This window comes from Megalops cyprinoides, chromosome 17, assembly GCF_013368585.1.
Source record: "Megalops cyprinoides isolate fMegCyp1 chromosome 17, fMegCyp1.pri, whole genome shotgun sequence".
NCBI classification, from domain to species: Eukaryota; Metazoa; Chordata; class Actinopteri; order Elopiformes; family Megalopidae; genus Megalops; species Megalops cyprinoides.
Window position 1 is genome coordinate 27,747,338 of NC_050599.1, and position 17,814 is coordinate 27,765,151.

A 17,814-nucleotide genomic window follows, 5' to 3' on the forward strand; every position below is an offset into this window, starting at 1 on the left:
TGCCATTTCACAGGAAGTGCAAATCTGTGCTATGTTTCACAAAATAGCCACTGCAGCACTAAGCCCCTCCTGTTCAGTGTAAAATCAATGAAATTTCACATATAAATGAATACATGGATGGATAATTACTGCTTTCTATTTTAAAATAAATATCTCTGTATAATGAGTGAACTGGACATTAAATGTTTGTAAATATCTTTACTATGGCCCTTTAATAATCTCATCGGAAAATTCTGGCTCCTATTCAGGGTTAATTGGCTACCACCTACTCTAGATCAGTCTGCTTGTATGGGCCATTGTTACAAGTGATTGACATCACTGGTACCTGCTGCAGTGGAGTACATTTTACTTCTTTTATTCTTCAGTGCTTTTTGCGGGGTGCAGCTGGAGTTAGTCACTGAAGCACTGGGCAGCATTCTGTTTTTGGCAGGAGGTGCTATTACTTTATCATTTGAAAGCACACCTTCTAAAAAGACTGAAACTTATGATCTGTGTCACATGATTGGTTTGGGAAAAAATATGATTCATACAGCCTCAACAGGTCCTTCCTGTCACATGCCTCAGCAACTCCCAATCTAGCCACCTCACAATGTACTGGTCAATTTAGAGCTTCTGTAACTGCCCTGAGTCTGAAAAATGCTAGTGAAAACCTTTGCATCTTGACTTGTCACCACTGACCATTTTAGTCACTGAAACCTTTCTTCTTAAACCTTTCTTACTTACAGGGACAGATTAAGTTTTCTTTTGTCTACGAAGTATTTTATAAAAGTATGATGTGCTGAAATCTTTAGGGTCGGTTTTATGTCTGTTTTATCATTTTCCCGCAATTAGGTGTTCAGCCATGGTAAAGTATACTTGTGCTCAAGCAAGTCACGGAGCACAAGAGTGACAAAGCAAATTTAGCAAAATGCATACAGCAAATGCAGCTCTCCCAAGTGATGATGATGTCATCAGGAAATTATGTGCACTCGTTGTCGCCCCCTAGTGCACTGAGACTGAAAAGGCAAAGAGAAGTGGTCACCCAGTTCAAACGGAAAACATAATGCATAGAAGGTTGATCATTGTATTTTAGGATGTGTTTCCCATTAGGCAGAGGGCCTGGGGCCTGAGGGTTGGGAGAGAGGGCAACCTATCTGTGGAAACCTCCCAATCTAATTTCCTCAGATGAGGGAAAATCATGGCGGCTCCCGTGTGGGGCTTCATTTCCAGTAGTCCCTCCTGAAAGTTACCGCTGAACCCAGAACTTGAAAAGAAAGTACCCTCACCTGAGAAGAACCTGTTTTTGTTTCCTCTTCTTTTTTATTTTTGTAGAAACGCTATAAATTTTGCATTTCTTTGTGATGTTCCTGGGCTTGCTCACAGAAGTCCTATCTGTGCAGGTGGGGATGGTCCTTGTTCCTGAAGGGAAATGTCCCTTTGGTTCCGCCTCATGTCATTTCACTGAGTCTGACCTAGGACTCTAAGAGCTTTTGGACTTCCAATGCCTCCACATGCAAGATGACAGAATATATGAAATTAATGAAACTCTGTGCGATGTCGTTAAGGTCAGTTGCATCTTCATGAGCAGAGAGTTTTCAAAGTAAAACTCTAGTGTAAGCAAATCCGCCTCCTCAGGCTTGGAGTTAAGTTTGCCCTAGCTATGCTTTTCCCCTGTCCTATATGTACAAAAAATTGCCTTGATTTCAAGTTGTGTGGAAGGTCCAAAAAATGCATTCACTAAAAACACAGCCATGGTTCAGTTAAACGACTCTGAGGAGAAATGCAGAAATGAGTGTTACATCAAAACATGCTGATTAGCTGCTGTACTGCATCACCCACTCCAGTGTGCTGATGGAATCAGTGTTGAGTGGTGCTTTTTTAAACCAAAAAATCCTGCTGATAAGATGACAGACTGTCATATGAAAACTAATAAACTCAAAGTGTTTTTTTCCCATAACTCTCCTTTTTCCATACCCATCTCCGGTGGGTCCTGGGCCTTGCTGAAGCCCGTGGATATGGAAACGCCAGGGACTATGGCAACACCTGGCAGTGTGTCATCATAAAGGACCCACCTGGACAAAAGGTACATCATGCTTCAGGCACAAGGTGCTGGTGGATAACACAGGCTGTTGAGGCTTTGGTACGGCATCATTTACGCTCCATTGGCTTCTACTCATGGTCGCTGCACAGCCCGTGGTGACTCCACGCATCAGTTAACCAGGCACTCACAGTAAGCCCTCAGAACCAAGGCAAATGAACACACTAGTGAAATGGCCTCTGACAGACAGGGCCGTGCCCCAAGGGCTGTTAGCATCAAGTATGACCACACTTCTTTTTATACGACTCCTCCCTGCTATTTTTATCACTGCTTACAACCTGCAGACTTTTCCCTCTCTCAGATACAACCCAATATTCTGGCGAAGGCACCTTTCCATCATTACACAAAACAGAAGCCATAATTAGAGTAGGCAGATGTTACCTTAGCACTTTTTTAATTGTTGTCAGGTTTTGTTCAAAAATCTGAGCTGAAAACGTGAGACCAAAGCCAGCACAAATGCTCATGCAGAGGCTTACAAACAAGGTGCCCATACAGTTATAAAGCTGACATACTGTATCTGTAATGTTTCAGTGAGGTAACACAGCCCTCTAGTGGCCAGAAATGTAATGTTATTGATCACCCAAACGAAAAAATATTTTAAAATAAAAGTTTTAACCATTGGCTTTCCTGACTGTCTTTACCTCAAGCTGTCATGATTCACAAATTCACGATAAATGTTCATGTCGGCTTTTGTTTTACAGTCTGTTAAACAACGGATACCTTTTGTGAAATTCCATTATTTGTGTCCGGTTTGAATATGATTAAATGGACAAAAAGGCATTTAGATATAGGCAACTCAAAGTCTGCGAGTACTCCTTTACTCCTTTAATGAAAATAACCTAGGTGACATGAGAGAGCAGAAGCTCACCTGCTTTCATACTGTGCAATGCTTTAGTCATTTCTGAATTGCATATTTCCTACCGTGGAACTGCTACCTTTTTGGTTATAGAATTAGTTACCATTATCGCTTTGAGAACAACACTCCTTCCCTTAAAGAAGTGAATTGTGAGTTTAAAATGAATTTGATCTGAGTATCCCAAGGTTTTTACATTCTAACATGGATTACATGCATTCACACCGAAAAACAGATCTCACATGAACAGACATTGAATAGAATCAACTTTACATCGTTGTGATACCGAGAAAACCGAACTGCCTACAACGGAAGTGATTTGAGGAGGTACTGTATGCGTACATGAGAAACAAACTACAACAAGGTCCATCACCCGTTTTGTTCCCAGCCAAACGTGTAGTTTGCTCCTTGCCTAATAAATACACATTTGTAGTACAAAACCGCCGCCACAAACGGAACAATACAATAACTGGCCCAAAATTCTTCGGTGCACTAATATATTTAGCTTTACAATGAATGAAGGGGTCAAACGAGGACAAACGTAAATTTTTAATCATGCATTAAATATTTCATTGTAATACTCCACTAAATGTTATTGCTGTAAGTTATCTAGCTGACGCAGCACTTCCTTCACCTGCAGATGTTGCTGGGAGTGTGTTTGGTATAGTGCCTGACAATGCAGTGTTTTTGACATGGTTTCCGTTATTTTAGCACTTAAGCCTATCACTTTTCGCATATTTTCTATATTTGCATATCTGTTGCATTTTTCCTGATTGAGCCCCTGGAGAAACAGAAAGCGTAGTCCTGAACCTGACATACGCTTGCCACTTCTATTCCTGAGAAGTCGCAATAAGTAGATCAAAATGCTTTGGGTATAGTTATTAAATAAACATTACCAGGCGACAAATGATTCACCTGTCGGATCTTAAAAAGTTGATGGATAGTGTGTCCACAGTGAGCTCGGAGCCAAAGGGGCAGGCACTTTTTTACAGGGGGCGTGTCGACACAGCCAATCTTCAGAGCCCCCTGGAGGTATAACGGTAATGCATTGTCGGATACAAAATGTACTGAGCAGTGCGCCTTTCGGTTGAAACGCAACTGGAATGGGAAGGGAAAGGGGTCTAGGAATGGAGGACAGCGACGACCACACGTTTGCGCCTTGTTGATCAGAACGCATCTGAAGCAGCCGAGTCGCGGGAGCGCGTCGTTGTTACGGTAATGTGCGTTAACCGGCTACTGGCGAAGATTGTGTTTGCGGCAGTTCTGAACTTGCTATCGTATGGAGTGGACGGATATTCACTGTTGTATTCTGTCCAAATCGCTAGCGAACAATGAGCATGAGACACGGCTTGCTTCTTAGTTACATCTACATGCATGCATGTGTTCACGACATTTTCGTATAAGGAGAAATCCCTAGCTTACTAACATAGCCAGCTAGACTGAATAATAACGCTTTTCTGTCATGGCAGCGCACCCCAGTTCTCGTGCTACCTTCCAGTAACGCATCGATGTGGGGTTAGCTAGCCTGCTGTCTCGGTAGTTTGCTGGAACACTAGCACAATGAAACTGGAAATACACATATATGAGCTAGCTACGCAGTGGCAAATGATACAGCGAATACCGATATCCAAACACTTACAGAACGGTAGCCGATTAACGAGCCAATTTGCTGCATCCATCCATTACCTTATCTGTGAAGCCAGATTAGCTATACCGTATCAATACCTAGCAAATCATATTTTGAGTCCTGGCTTTAAAAAGTTGGCTAATTAGCGAACCCAGCTACTCAGTAATTTGTTAACGCCTGGAGTCGACGATGGGAGAAAAAAATAGGTCGTCAGTAGCTAGCTACAGCTGTAGATGAGGTGAGCTAGCTAGATCTAACCAGCCACCCATATATTTGAAATCATCTGGCTGGATAGTTGTCCTGCACGTAATCGCTGCTAGCTGTATAGCCAATTTACTAACCACCTGTCCATTTGTCGTCGTTCACAATACAGTATAATTAGACCTAGTTATCTGGTGAACAATATGAGACGCACATTTAGAAATACTCTCCTTAAAATGATTAGGTACAACAGGCAACACAGACAGACATCATTGTACACTTACACAATTTTAATAGTGCAACGACAATTAAAACGACACAAATTACGCTATTTTTGTCAACCACATACATGGACCATAAGCGAATTATAATATAAGGGTTAGGGTTAAACAATAATGAAAAGTCAAAAATAAAACAGTGTTCTTCAACTTTGAGTATTCCACACTGAGCCACAAGACATTTTTTTAACCATGTATGTACAACTTTTAAGTGATTCTGACCTCACTGTGCGCTTGTGTGTGTGCGCGCCCGCGTGTGTCATGCTTATCTGTACTACCGTTTTCTGATGGGGATCTTATTATCAGACAAGTGCAACTCTGGACGCTTCGTCATTTTCTACATCCAGGACCGTTTAGCTCATAGACTCAGCACTGTTGACAAAAGTAGGGAGGGGGGCAGAGCTAAAGACGAATGGCCAGGATTGAATGGGGCCGACGGTATGAAGGCTATGGACTGCCCCGAGGCGTAGAAGCCAGTGCAGAACAAGTGGCAGAGCACTGAGACGCGTCCAACGCCGATCGCAGCGTGACGCGCGGAGGAGCGAGCGGAAAGAGACCCCCCCCCCCCCCCCCGTGTCTATAGGCAAGGGGCATTGTCGTTTACTCACGTCGTCGATATGAGGGGATGGTAATGAAGTATAGTAGTTAAGGAGCTGGGTAACGTTACCTTCAAGGTCGTGGTTCAATTCCCGAGGGTCGCTCCCTTGAGCAGAGTACCTAGTAGGAATTGCTTCAGTATATATTCATCCGTGTAAATGGATGATTGATAAGTGAATGCACAAGTCGCCCGGGGTTGGCTAAGTAAACAATCACGTAATGTATGCCACTTGCGCGCTTACAAATGAATCCGACATTATACAAATTTGTACTGAGAATACATACAATACATACATACACTACCAGATATTTCAGTGCGTTTCCTTGAAACTTGGTATTCAAATTTTCAGTGGTTCTCAAGTTCAAATATTCAAATAATTGAGCCTTTTTTCCTAAAGCGGTGCGAAAGTGCAGTCTCTGTGTAAATAATACCCCTGCATTCACCAGTGCTTTCAGGCTGGAGAATTAATATCAATTATTTAACTGTTATTTTATGCTTGATTCTGTGGCTCTGTTTCATGAATATTGATGAGAATACAACTCGATATTTTATTTGTGGTAATTATCAAACATTAGAACACTGATCCAAGTAATCGGTCTCATAGCGGAATTGTCAACGAATATTTTTTTTCCCCTGTCCCTAGTTTGAACAGATGTAGCTAGAAGTATGTGTCATATAGGAGTAACAAGCATTTAGTTTGCCGCATTGACACATTTTGTAACAAGTGAAATACTGATGAGATATTTTCCAGGGTGGTTTATGTTGTTTATTATTGGCACAAATCGTAGCTTTATTTCGCTTGAATTATTTACAGTAGAAATGCAAGTTTAGTGCCTTTATCAAGGATAAAACAGCAATGCCACCACCGGGGTTTGAACCTGCAATCTTGGTGATATTTAAAAAAATACAGTGTGTGAGGAGTCATCAAAATGTGTAGAGCATGTTGGGGTGAGGCTACCCTAATACACGACAGGATCTCCCAAAACCGGCATTAAAAAGGGAGAAAAGCATGAAACGGATCAAAGTAATACGACGATTATATAACCATTATATATATCAATATGGTTATATATTATATAACCATATTGATATATTCAAAAGCAACCCCTGGGTTTTTTGTTTGTCTCTTTCACAATGCCAAAATGTGTCAGATGTGGAGTACAAATCGGCGCCATGTTGAAGCAGATGTCATTAAGTACAGTCTCATTTGTTCTTGTTAACATTTGAGGTAGTGGCCCCCAAAACCACATTACCCTCATTAGCTGCAAAAGGTACAAAGTGCTAATTAGCAGTCAGCCACAGGCATGTGCTGGAGAGGGATCTTAGAGAATTCATCAGCTCCTGTGTTCTCTAAATGACTGCAAAATCCCTTCTAGGGTTGGATATCATTTAAATTTTATCGATTCTGATTCCGATTCTGCTTATCAAATCTCGGTTCCGATTCCAGTATTTTTTGGAGAGAAAAAAAGAACAAATATTTCAACAAAAATTAGCCTACTTTATTCTTGGGATATTTAGGCTATAATCACTAAACTGTCAACTCATCACAGTTCTACAAACAAGGCCGTTTATCAAGTAACGATAATTTTAGACAACAAATTATGTTTTTTGTTGTTTATTCGGCTCCACCGACAAAAATATTTCCTTCAGGATTACATTTACACGTGTTGTCAAGCAACACATAAACAGTTTCTTGACTGCAGGTTAGTTAGCTAGCTACTTTTTATCATACGCGAAAAGGCTAGCTAGCTACTTTCATACCTGACAGCAGGCCCACCAGTTACTTTTTATCATACACGTAAAGGTTAGCTATACGGTAGGCAAGCAAGCCACTTTTAATCATAGCCCACTACAGGCTAGCGAGCTACTTTTTAGCATACATGGACAGGCTAGATATACGGTAGGCTTGCTAGCTAGCTATTGTTTATCATACTCACAGTGGCGGCGGGTGAGCTGGAAACAGGGGAAGCCCAAACACTACCTTTAAATCTATCATTACTTTCAACCTGTTCCCCTTATTCTCCTTGATTAACAATAAAACAAATAATTCGCAGAATTATTAATAAGGATGGAAATTTGAATAATTAAGTGGCAAGTAATTCCAAAGCTTTCTCTTAGATGTGTCACATTATAGCTTCAAACTCAAATTAAAAAACGGAGCTAAATTTAATTAAATCATTTTAAATGACTGAGAATAAACCTTTAGGTTAGGTTGAGTGCAATGAACAATAACAATTAGAACACAGACCTCACAAAAGCTGTGATGTGTCATGAGCATTTAACATAACTTAAATCGATAAATGCCATCCTTGTTAATTAAACAATCTCATGTTGCAGCTTTCCCAAGCACACAAACTACAGACAATCTGCACTGTTTTGTGAGCGTAATCATTATCAAATTACACGACTGGTGTCGGTTATTCTGTGAATTATTTGTTTTATTGTTAATCAAGGAGAATAAAGGGGAACAAGTTTAAAGTAATGATAGATTTAAAGATAGTGGTCGGGCTTCCCCTGTTTCCAACTCACCCACTGCCACTGCTGTGTTTTGTACCTGAGCATGAGATGTTGCTACTGTTAACGTTAGCTGTATCTGGGGCATTATTGTGGCTGGGAGACCGCAACATATCGAACATGGTGCATTCCTTCAGATTCACGCCATGTTTAAGTAAATGCTTCGTCATATTGGAGGTGCTTCCTCCCTTGCACGAAATATCCTTGCTGCAGGTGTTGCATTTTGCTGTGTCGTTCTCTTTTTTTAGTGAAGCTAAGCCAAACTTTCGAGCGTTTGCTGCAGTCAGCCATGGTCCAGGATGTTAACAGAAGTGTCTCTTCTCACATGCTTTGTTGACGTACTGCGTACTGACGTACAAATGACGAGTCATTAGGTCCGCATAGCAGGTCCTAGCAGGTAAGTGAAACTTTTATGGACTGTAAAGTACACACTGTTTTTCACTAGGGAGCGCGGCTGAAAGATGGAAAAGTTAGGAACTGAAACGCAGAATTGAAATACACGTGTCTTATCCAATCCACGGTTCTTGATACCCAACCCTAATCCGTTTTGTTGGTTTACATACACCTCATTACATATGTGAGTGGTATTTATTTTTGTATTTAAATATTTTCCATGAGTGTCACCTGATCACCTCTTTGCTAGGGTTCTGTTTTTCCCATCTTAGCCCATGGGTTTTTTCTGTTCTTCTAATTCCCTCTGGAAAACCTTTATACGGAGCTTTGTGACAACCCTGGTTGTAGAATGCCATCCATTACATGAATTTTGTTGTTTTTTGTTGTTTGGTTTTCAGGCGCTACACACGGCTTGGTTCAATCGAGGAGGTCTCTGGGATGCAAGCTGCAGATCCGCTGTGGTCAGGTGCACGCTGTGCTCCTTGGGGCACAGTCCGATTGGCAGGCTTTCTGAGGGGGCCTTTATTCACAGAACATCACGACTCGATGGCAAAGGAGAGACACGGATAGCAGGCACAGGCTAGTATTTTTTTGTAAAGAGGACCTTTCTACAAAAGTGGCACAGCAGATCTTTTGGATAGTAATCCTGCTGGTTTTTTAGTACATGGATTCTCTCTGCATCACTGCCTGAAATGAGGTTCCGTATCTACAAAAGGAAGGTGGTTATACTGACCCTGGTGATGCTGGTTTGTGGCTTTGCATTCTGGGGTGCTAGCAAGCAGAAGAAGGGTGAGATGTTCCCCAAGGAGGGGGCCATAGCGAGGGGCAGCCAGGCGCTAATAACCCCCGCCAGCCGGAGGCCGATCAACGAAACGAAGCTGGAGCCAGCAGCAAAAGCCGAGGTGGACAACCTGACTTTGGTGCTGAGGGGCATCGTGTTCCAGCTGAACTTTGACCAGACCATCAGGAACGAGGAGCGGTTCAAGTTGCGCCCCAAGGATGACCTGGTAGTGGTGGTGCAAGTTCACAATAGACTCGATTACCTGAAGCTGCTGATAGAGTCTCTCAAGAAGGCAAGAGGCATTGAGAATGTGCTGCTTATATTCAGCCATGACTACTGGTCGCCAGAGATCAACCAGGTGGTAACCTCCATCAACTTCTGCCAAGTTCTCCAGATTTTCTTCCCCTTCAGCATCCAGCTTTACCCTCAAGAGTTCCCAGGGAATGATCCAAAAGACTGCCCCAGAGATATTCCCAAGAAGGATGCCTTAAAGTTGGGCTGCAACAATGCAGAATACCCTGACTCATTTGGCCATTACCGAGAGGCCAAGTTCTCCCAGACCAAGCACCACTGGTGGTGGAAGCTGCACTTTGTCTGGGAGAGGGTCAAGGTCTTAAAGGACCACAACGGGCTGGTTCTGTTGCTCGAGGAGGACCACTTCCTGGCGCCGGACTTCTACCACCTCCTTAAGAAGATGTCCGCCCTGAAGAGGGAGCAGTGTCCAGACTGTGACCTCCTATGCCTGGGATCGTACGGGCACACCAGCCACGCCGCCAAGGCGAACAAAGTGGAGGTGAGGGCCTGGAAGTCCACAGAGCACAACATGGGCATGGCCCTGGGTAGGGAGACCTACCGGAGGCTCATCCAGTGCACGGACACTTTCTGCACCTATGACGACTACAACTGGGACTGGTCACTGCAGCACCTCACCGTCGCCTGTCTGCCCACCTTCTGGAAGGTGATGGTGAGCGAGGCGCCCCGTGTCTTCCATGCCGGGGACTGTGGGATGCACCATAACAGGCCCTGCCTGCCAGCGGGCCAGAAGGCCAAGATCGAGAGCATCATCCTGAGCAGCAGCAACCAGCTGTTCCCAAAGAGCCTGCTGATCACCAAGAGACTGCCTGCTGTCGGGGTGCCGCCCCACGTCAAGAACGGAGGCTGGGGGGACATCAGGGACCACGAACTCTGCAAAAGCTACCGCAAGTTACAGTGACTGCCTTGTTACAATATTTGCATCCTCTTTTAAAAATAATATAAAAATAAAATAAAATAAAATAAAAAATTTAATATATATATTTTTTCCCTTGTATGGGTTGTTTCCTTGCCTGTTACCTTATGGGTTTGTCCCAAATAAAGCACACGTTTTTTGGGGCTTCTGTAAGAATGTTATTCCATATTCAAGTAAAGATTTTTTGCTTGTGAATGGTAGTGTTAGTAATTGTATTTTGTTGAAGAGTTGTGTTTTGAATGCATTCCTGCACAAGACAGCAGTAATATCAGAATCTTATCAGTATATTCCCGAATGAATATAGACAGACCATTTTTGCAAGATGTTTTTGTAATAAAAAAAAAGAAAAGTCTGATGAAAACTGATAAAGTGTTGTTGTAGTCACATTTTTCACAAATACTTTTCTAATGAGCTACAAGATTCATTTTGGTTTGGACGTAGGTTGGTTGGGCACCTGTATGGATCTGCAGAGACTGGATAAACTTTCAGGACGTTGGTCATAAAATAAAACAGCTCCTTTACCTGAGCCAGGTGAAACATGCCAGTATTCCAGAACACCTTTCACAGTCTTTTGGAGCCATGCTAGTTGATTTTACAGTAACTTAAGATGCAGCCATCATGAATTATGCAGAAGACTATGTATGCAATATATTGTACCAAAATAAGTTTCACCTCTCATATGACTTCTAAATGAAAGAAGAAATCACAGCATGTCCTTTGGCACACTGGCGTGGACAATGAGAGACAAGAATTCATTAGAAATATGAATTCTCCAGCTCCTGTGACGGGAACGCTGCACGGTGGCTCAGGAAACATTGCACTGCCCAAACTGACAGCCACTGAGGTAATCACTGACCATGAGATCCGAGAGATTGCAAAAATGGCAGCTGCTGATATCTATCATTTGATTTCTCAGGGTAAATGGCATTACAAATGAATTGCTCTGTAGAGTGTGTACAGAAAGGGCAGGTTGCCTTTGCATACAAAATGCAAAATTCAACGTGCAAATACTTCCCGGCATTTCATAATTTCCAATGGAAAGGTTGGCATAGAAGAAAAAACTGTGGCTGTGGCTATGTGATGTGCCAAGGCTCAGATCATTTAAGTTATCATTGTAGCTTTCAATAAAGCAAGCACATTAGCCTCTCAGTTGGAATGCATCAAATGTCTTTAACAAAATGTAGGACAACCTACCAGCACCAGTGCTGTACAATTACTTGGTGAAATATGGTTATGGTTATGAATGCTAGGTATTTATCCAGAGATTAGCCTTCTCTTAAACTATGGGCCATTGAGTCTACCAGTCAAAATCATAAAATGGGCACTTGAACATTATTTATGCATATACCTTGGTATATACATTATTACTATATCATACATTATCATTATATCATTGTCATTTAGCAGGCTCTCTTATCCAGAGTGGCATACATATGTTACAGTTTTAACCATTTATACAGCCTTATAATAATGTATATACAATATATATACATTATTAGTTTATGTACCAATAGTAGCATGTACACCACTCGCTGTGTTGTCCTGTCTGAGTGACAGTTCTGACCTTGTACTTGTAGAGTTTCATAGCTTTCACATCATTACACATTAAGTGAGCACATTATTGAGCCTCTGTTAGCTTACACAAGAAAACCAAACTGCGGTCCCACCAGCCACACTTACTGTTCATCTTCACATGCCACAGGCAAACCGCTACACTCCGTCTCCCAAAATCAATGGCAGTCAGCCCAGCTGAGCTGCAGAGGTGCTGACCTTTCTGTTTGGACGAGAAGGCACCGCGATGTTAAATCTGAAACGCTTCCAGACACAGCGCCAGTGCCTTCCTCAAAACACAGGTGACAGATGATCAATAAGGGCCCAACATCGATTTTTCCAGGAATCAGTGTTTTACAGCCTGCATCTCATATCAATCTCAGCAAGACTCCCTGGCAAGAGAGGCCTCTAATGGGCTTCACTATGTCAGCCTACAAGCAGCCTGAACTGACAATAAAATATTAATCTCCTCATGCTGGTGTCAGGCTAATTCATCAGGCTAACGACATTGTCCCTGTCTGGCACTGCAGCCTGAACAATATCACAGACTGGGTTAAATTAGAATTCTGATTCAATTGTTGATCCGATATTAGAAACCTTAGAAAGTTATTTCACATTGTATCAGCCAGAAACTAGTCTTCTGAAAGTTCTCTGGGGGGTAACCACAAAAATCTCTCTGTTCCTTACAACCCATTTCCACCACAGAAACCAAAATGGCTGTCCTTTGCATGAATTCTACCATAGTTGTCTAGGGCTGTTTATGTTTATGCTCAGCTAATTTATCCACTCATTACTGTGCCACGCCTTTGGCCCATAAAACATATTATATAACAAAAGTTGTGTTCAAGTCACTTCATGAGGGTGAATTAGGTGCTTGGCTAATCAATTAGGATAGGACACAAGGACTGAGTGAGTAAATAAATAATGCAGATTCTATGACTGACACTGCCATTCTGAATTTGTATATATTTTTCCTGTTCAAAAACTGGATGAAATTAAATGTTACATTATATATGTAATAGTAATGTCACTGGAATGACGGCATAAGCATGGTGTTCAGCATAATTTTACCCAGGTGGCGGGGATTTGGGATGCTAGTGTGGAGATACTGCAGCCAGGCTGCAAAAGCAATGATGTTAAGTCTGAGGAACAGAAGGGGATTGATTTTAACTCTGCACACATCTTCATCCACTCTAGCTGTGATGGTGCTACTAATGGCAAAGCTGTCAGTGTCCCTCTCTTCGATGAGAGAGGAGAGACGCATGATCAATTATTATCCACTGAGAGGAAACCAGGACAAGGCAGCCTGACTTCCGACAACGAGCACATTTCCAAAAGTGGTGCACTAAACCCCCGTGACTGACGTCTTGGAAATCATCTGCCTCGTCCATGAGGAATTCTCTTTCTCTGTCCACTGTCACTTAATTTGTCTTCATGCTGTGGGAGCGGCTCCTCAAAGCTGAGCTCTTTGGGCCGTGACGCATCTTGATTCACCGGATTTATCATGTACCCTCTTAACCTCTAACTCACCTGCTGTCACTTTCAGGCACAAAGCCGTAGTTCCTATCGCTAGAGGAAACACGCTGGTTTTTCCAGAAGGAGCTGTTCACTCCTGCATTGGTTTGTAAATGTCACATTTACATTCACCGCAGCTAAGTATCAATGCAGAGTCTTTTGTCCACTGTGTCTCAGTCATTGTTCCCACTAATGACCTCCTAGACTAGCCTCTTTGATATTTTGTGCCACAATTCAACAGTTGTGTGGGGTTCAAAAATGTCAGTCATTTGATTAGCAAGCTCTATTTGAATCGGGCAACTGTTTCTGGTAAAAAAAAAAAAAAAGAAATACACAAAGTACAGCTGTATATGAAGTACCAGCAGAGGTAGTGTTTTTTGGTGAAAGTATTCTGCCATAATTTGTTGTGCTTGAAAAAGTAGGACCATTTTGTTGAAGCACAAAAACAGTCAGTATCAATCCATGTTATGATGAGGACAGTGGTATAACTTCTAAAATCCATAACAGCAACAGCAACACTTTGGCAGAGGTTACACATGCAAGTCTTTGTTTCTGTGTGTGCTGTAAATGAATGTTATGCTGTTGTAAAATGTAGCTGACTCCCTTGCCAAACACAGTTTTTAGGCTGTTCAGTTCTGCAACAGCTGTGTTTGACTGCTTTGTACACAATGTGAAAATGTATTGATTGTGTCACACTGCAGTCAGCTATTTCAGCAATAACTACAACAGCTGTTCCTTTGTCTTCCATGTGGTCTTTCTGGGACCAGTAAAAGATTTTCTTTAGCCACAAGTATTCATAGAGAAAGCACACTAGAGCTGATCTGCAGTTCTGCGATCGTTAGTCAGAATCGCATGCATAATTCAACTGCCTCCCTTGTTTGTTAATGAGCTGGAGGTGATTGGATTGAAAAAAGTGCTCTCCCTAACGATGGGATGTAAGGCCGGACCTGGAGGATGTCCACTTTGCCACACTTATTTTCTAACACACCAGTGACTGCCTCTTCCATGAATCTGTACAAAGCTGATTGCTGATTGACAGATTTAAATAATTGTCTATAATTATTCTAAGGAATTATTCAATACAGTGAGATGTGACTGCAGTGAAGACTGCAGTGGAAACTGTATGTTGGTCACCTCTGTTAGTGTTGGGAGTTAAGAGTTGAAGAGAGTCTTTCCCATCATATCCAAACCCCCCCCCCCCCCCCCCTCCATTTGACCCTATGACCTCATGGTCATGTGACAGGAAAGGAGGGGGTAGTTGAGGGTTGAACATGGTGACACCAGTAGCTAATTCACTTTCCTACCATTTTGAAGTTTAAAAGATGTTCCAGGAGCAACATCACAGTAATGTATTTAAGGATGCGTTCATCCCCACATGCCTCAGAAAGCAGGACACACCAGCCAATCAGATCTCTGTAAAACTGAAACTCATTTAGGGGCGGGACATGACAGTGATGTAAAGATGCCCCTCTGACCTTAAATAACACAATCCCATGATTTGCGTAAAACCCGTAAGCACGCTCACATCCAGGGGTGTCTACACTTGTACTCTTCATTGCAAAAAACACAAGGCCAGCGTCTGCACCATGTGTCTACCTTCAGAATCCAAAGCCAGCTGTGAGCTTTATACATGAGCACAGACAAGTGCAAAAAGGAAAAAAAAAACCTCTGGTACAAAACCCAGGCCGTGGCATGGCATTTTGTTGGTTTTGGTTCAGACCAGCTTGGCAGTGCAGTGCAGCAGTGTATGGATTGGGTCAGCCTGGACTGAAAGGACCCGGGGAGACAGCGTGCATGAATCACTCACTCCACTCTTCACAAGCTGCCAGACGACGGGGTGAAACTCAGGACCAATCAATACCCTCGGTCCACACATAGATCATGGAGTCAGTGCACCATGAAAATGAGTCATACATAATCCATACATGGATTGGCTTGTATTCCACCGGAGAAATCTGCTGTAAACATAGTGCCTGTCTGCAAAGATTAGCAGACACCAGGATAACCACTGGATAACTAAACTAAACTACACCAAATTTTACACCTGCACAAAAAGCACTAAAATTATGCCCTCATAAAGTTTGTAATTATGTGAAGATGAGCCCTGGATGTGGCTGTGTTACTAAATGAGTGCTTGGTGTGTCCAACTAAGCACTTTCCCTGAGTTTTATTTTTCTCATTAGTCCCTCCCTGGGTGCTTTTCAGCACAAACATACAATAAAAACAATATGAAACTAAATGAAAATGTTTTTTTTATGAAATAAGAATATTAATACACTGCATGAAAAATGTATACACTGCTAATACAATGGTGCATGCTAACAGTTGTGTCTGTATCATTGTGCAGATATTAAAAAGTCTTAAAAATAGAACCCTGGGTAGCTTCAGAAATGGCAAAAGAACTTTTAACTAAATTTCAAAAGTGCAAAATTTCAGATGCAAATTAAATTTAGAAGCAGTGGATAGGGAAGGGCCGCTATTCAAGGAAACCTCAGAGGGATCATGCTGAAATTGGCCTGATTCCGCATGGACTGGCCCAGCTGATAAATGCTCACATGGTCATATTCAGCTCAGGATTGTCCTTTGTTTTTATGTGCATTGGAGGGGTGATGGGGACCGTGTCCATCTGTGCCCCCTCTCTCGTCGTCACCACGCAGCCTTTGGACATACGTGAATGCTGCCTCTGGTGTCAAGTGGCTCCGTCATACACTGGCTGGAGCGTGCCCCTCCTGTTCCCTCACTCCTTGGCCTGGCGCTGTGACTCCTGTGTGACTCCCGTGTGACCCCGGTGTGACCGGGGTTCCTCGGGTTCCTCGGGTTCCTCCCATCACCCCCCCGCATCCAGGCTGGCAGATGCACGTCCACCCACGCTCTGGCAGCAGTGATATTGGCATACACTATTCTTGGTCTAGGCTCAGATTCTCCAACCACAGTTTTAACTGTAGCCATCATAAACTAAATAGCAACTTTTGCCTGGAGTCACATGTTCAGATGGGAGCTGTTGATTATTCTAGCCTTTGATTTTGTGTTGAGCCAGGCAGTGGCAGTCTGAGTGGTGGTTACACACCTGGAACACAAAAATTCAGATCCCTAGGAGAGACACAGTATTTGTGCCCTCAAGGGGGATACCTTGTCATACCTTGACTCCATTTACAATCCAGAATGCATCAGATATAAAATTTAGAGCATCTGAAGTCACCCTACACAAGAGTTTTGATAGTGTTTTTAAAGGGGAAGCATGTCCATTAGTGAAGTTTCCTCAGCAGTGCAGACAGAGGACAAGGATAATGAGGAAGACGTGCTCGTTTTCTTCCTGGATGTGCAGTCGGACAGTACAGCAGTACTGAAGAGGATTCATACTGTGTTCATATGTGATATACCTCAGTGTGAAGACTCTTTATTAGGGTTGCATTTGAGTGTTGGCACACAAGCTCAATAGTGACATCTGCTGGTTTGTGGTTTGGATGTAGCACTGCAAGGGAGTATTAGTTTCAGTTGTTCTCTCTCTGTTAATGCATTTATTGCATCTCTTGGGCCAATGGAAGACTGTAAGCAAAAATAACATCACAGGGATCTCCTTGCAATCTGCCATTATAAGATTGGACAAGATCTGCCTATAGGGAAGCAGCTGTGCTGGAGACTTCATGACATTCATTGCTAGTGGTTTAGACTTCTCACTCTGTTTTCCCCACCTCCTGTCTCTCCGTTTATTTCCTTTATGGATGAAATACTCAGCACTGCCGCCTGGTGTATGTTGCAGGACACACAGCTGAGCCTCTAGCCTCATCTTTCACAGGAACTTATTTTCTCTGCCAGTATCCTGGAAACACAGCACTGGTACATGGTAGACATGACAGCTGGAGGAGGTTGGCACCTTGCTTAACTGGAGTCATATGCACATGATCTGTGATAATTTCACATCTGCGGCTGAGCGATGTCCAGGCCACTGAAGTGCAACATGAGACATCTGACCCGGAGTCACTTGCATGACGTGCATCTTATGGCACAGCTGAGTATACAGCAAGGCAATCCAATATGAGCACTTTACCTGAGGGGTACAACAGCAGCAGCCAACTTGGGAATCAAACCAGCAGCCTTTAGGTTTCAAGCCCTGCTCCTTAGCACTACACCACACACAGGGCCCCTCAAGGGGAACAAAGCTCAGAGGATTCCAGCCAGACAGTCTGTGGGCTCACAG

General features: G+C 42.8%; 1 protein-coding gene across 2 annotated transcripts; it reads left to right on the forward strand.

The window, feature by feature from the left end:
* The first annotated feature begins 4,042 nt into the window (after positions 1 to 4,042).
* Positions 4,043 to 10,541, forward strand: LOC118792238 (alpha-1,6-mannosyl-glycoprotein 2-beta-N-acetylglucosaminyltransferase-like). Of its 2 annotated transcripts, none has more exons than XM_036550036.1 (2): positions 4,043 to 4,145; positions 8,940 to 10,541. In XM_036550036.1, exon 2 carries the CDS (start codon positions 9,234 to 9,236, stop codon positions 10,533 to 10,535), a length of 1,302 nt encoding a protein of 433 aa, XP_036405929.1. In that variant the 5' UTR covers positions 4,043 to 4,145; positions 8,940 to 9,233; the 3' UTR covers positions 10,536 to 10,541. The 2 variants fall into 2 exon arrangements, with proteins under 2 accessions (XP_036405929.1, XP_036405930.1); XM_036550037.1 differs by lacking the exon at positions 4,043 to 4,145 and adding an exon at positions 8,432 to 8,545.
* Positions 10,542 to 17,814: the final 7,273 nt, after the last annotated feature.

Bases quoted from the DNA above. Each gene is read 5' to 3' on its own strand.
- LOC118792238 (XM_036550036.1), top strand. From the start codon at position 9,234: ATGAGGTTCCGTATCTACAAAAGGAAGGTGGTTATACTGACCCTGGTG.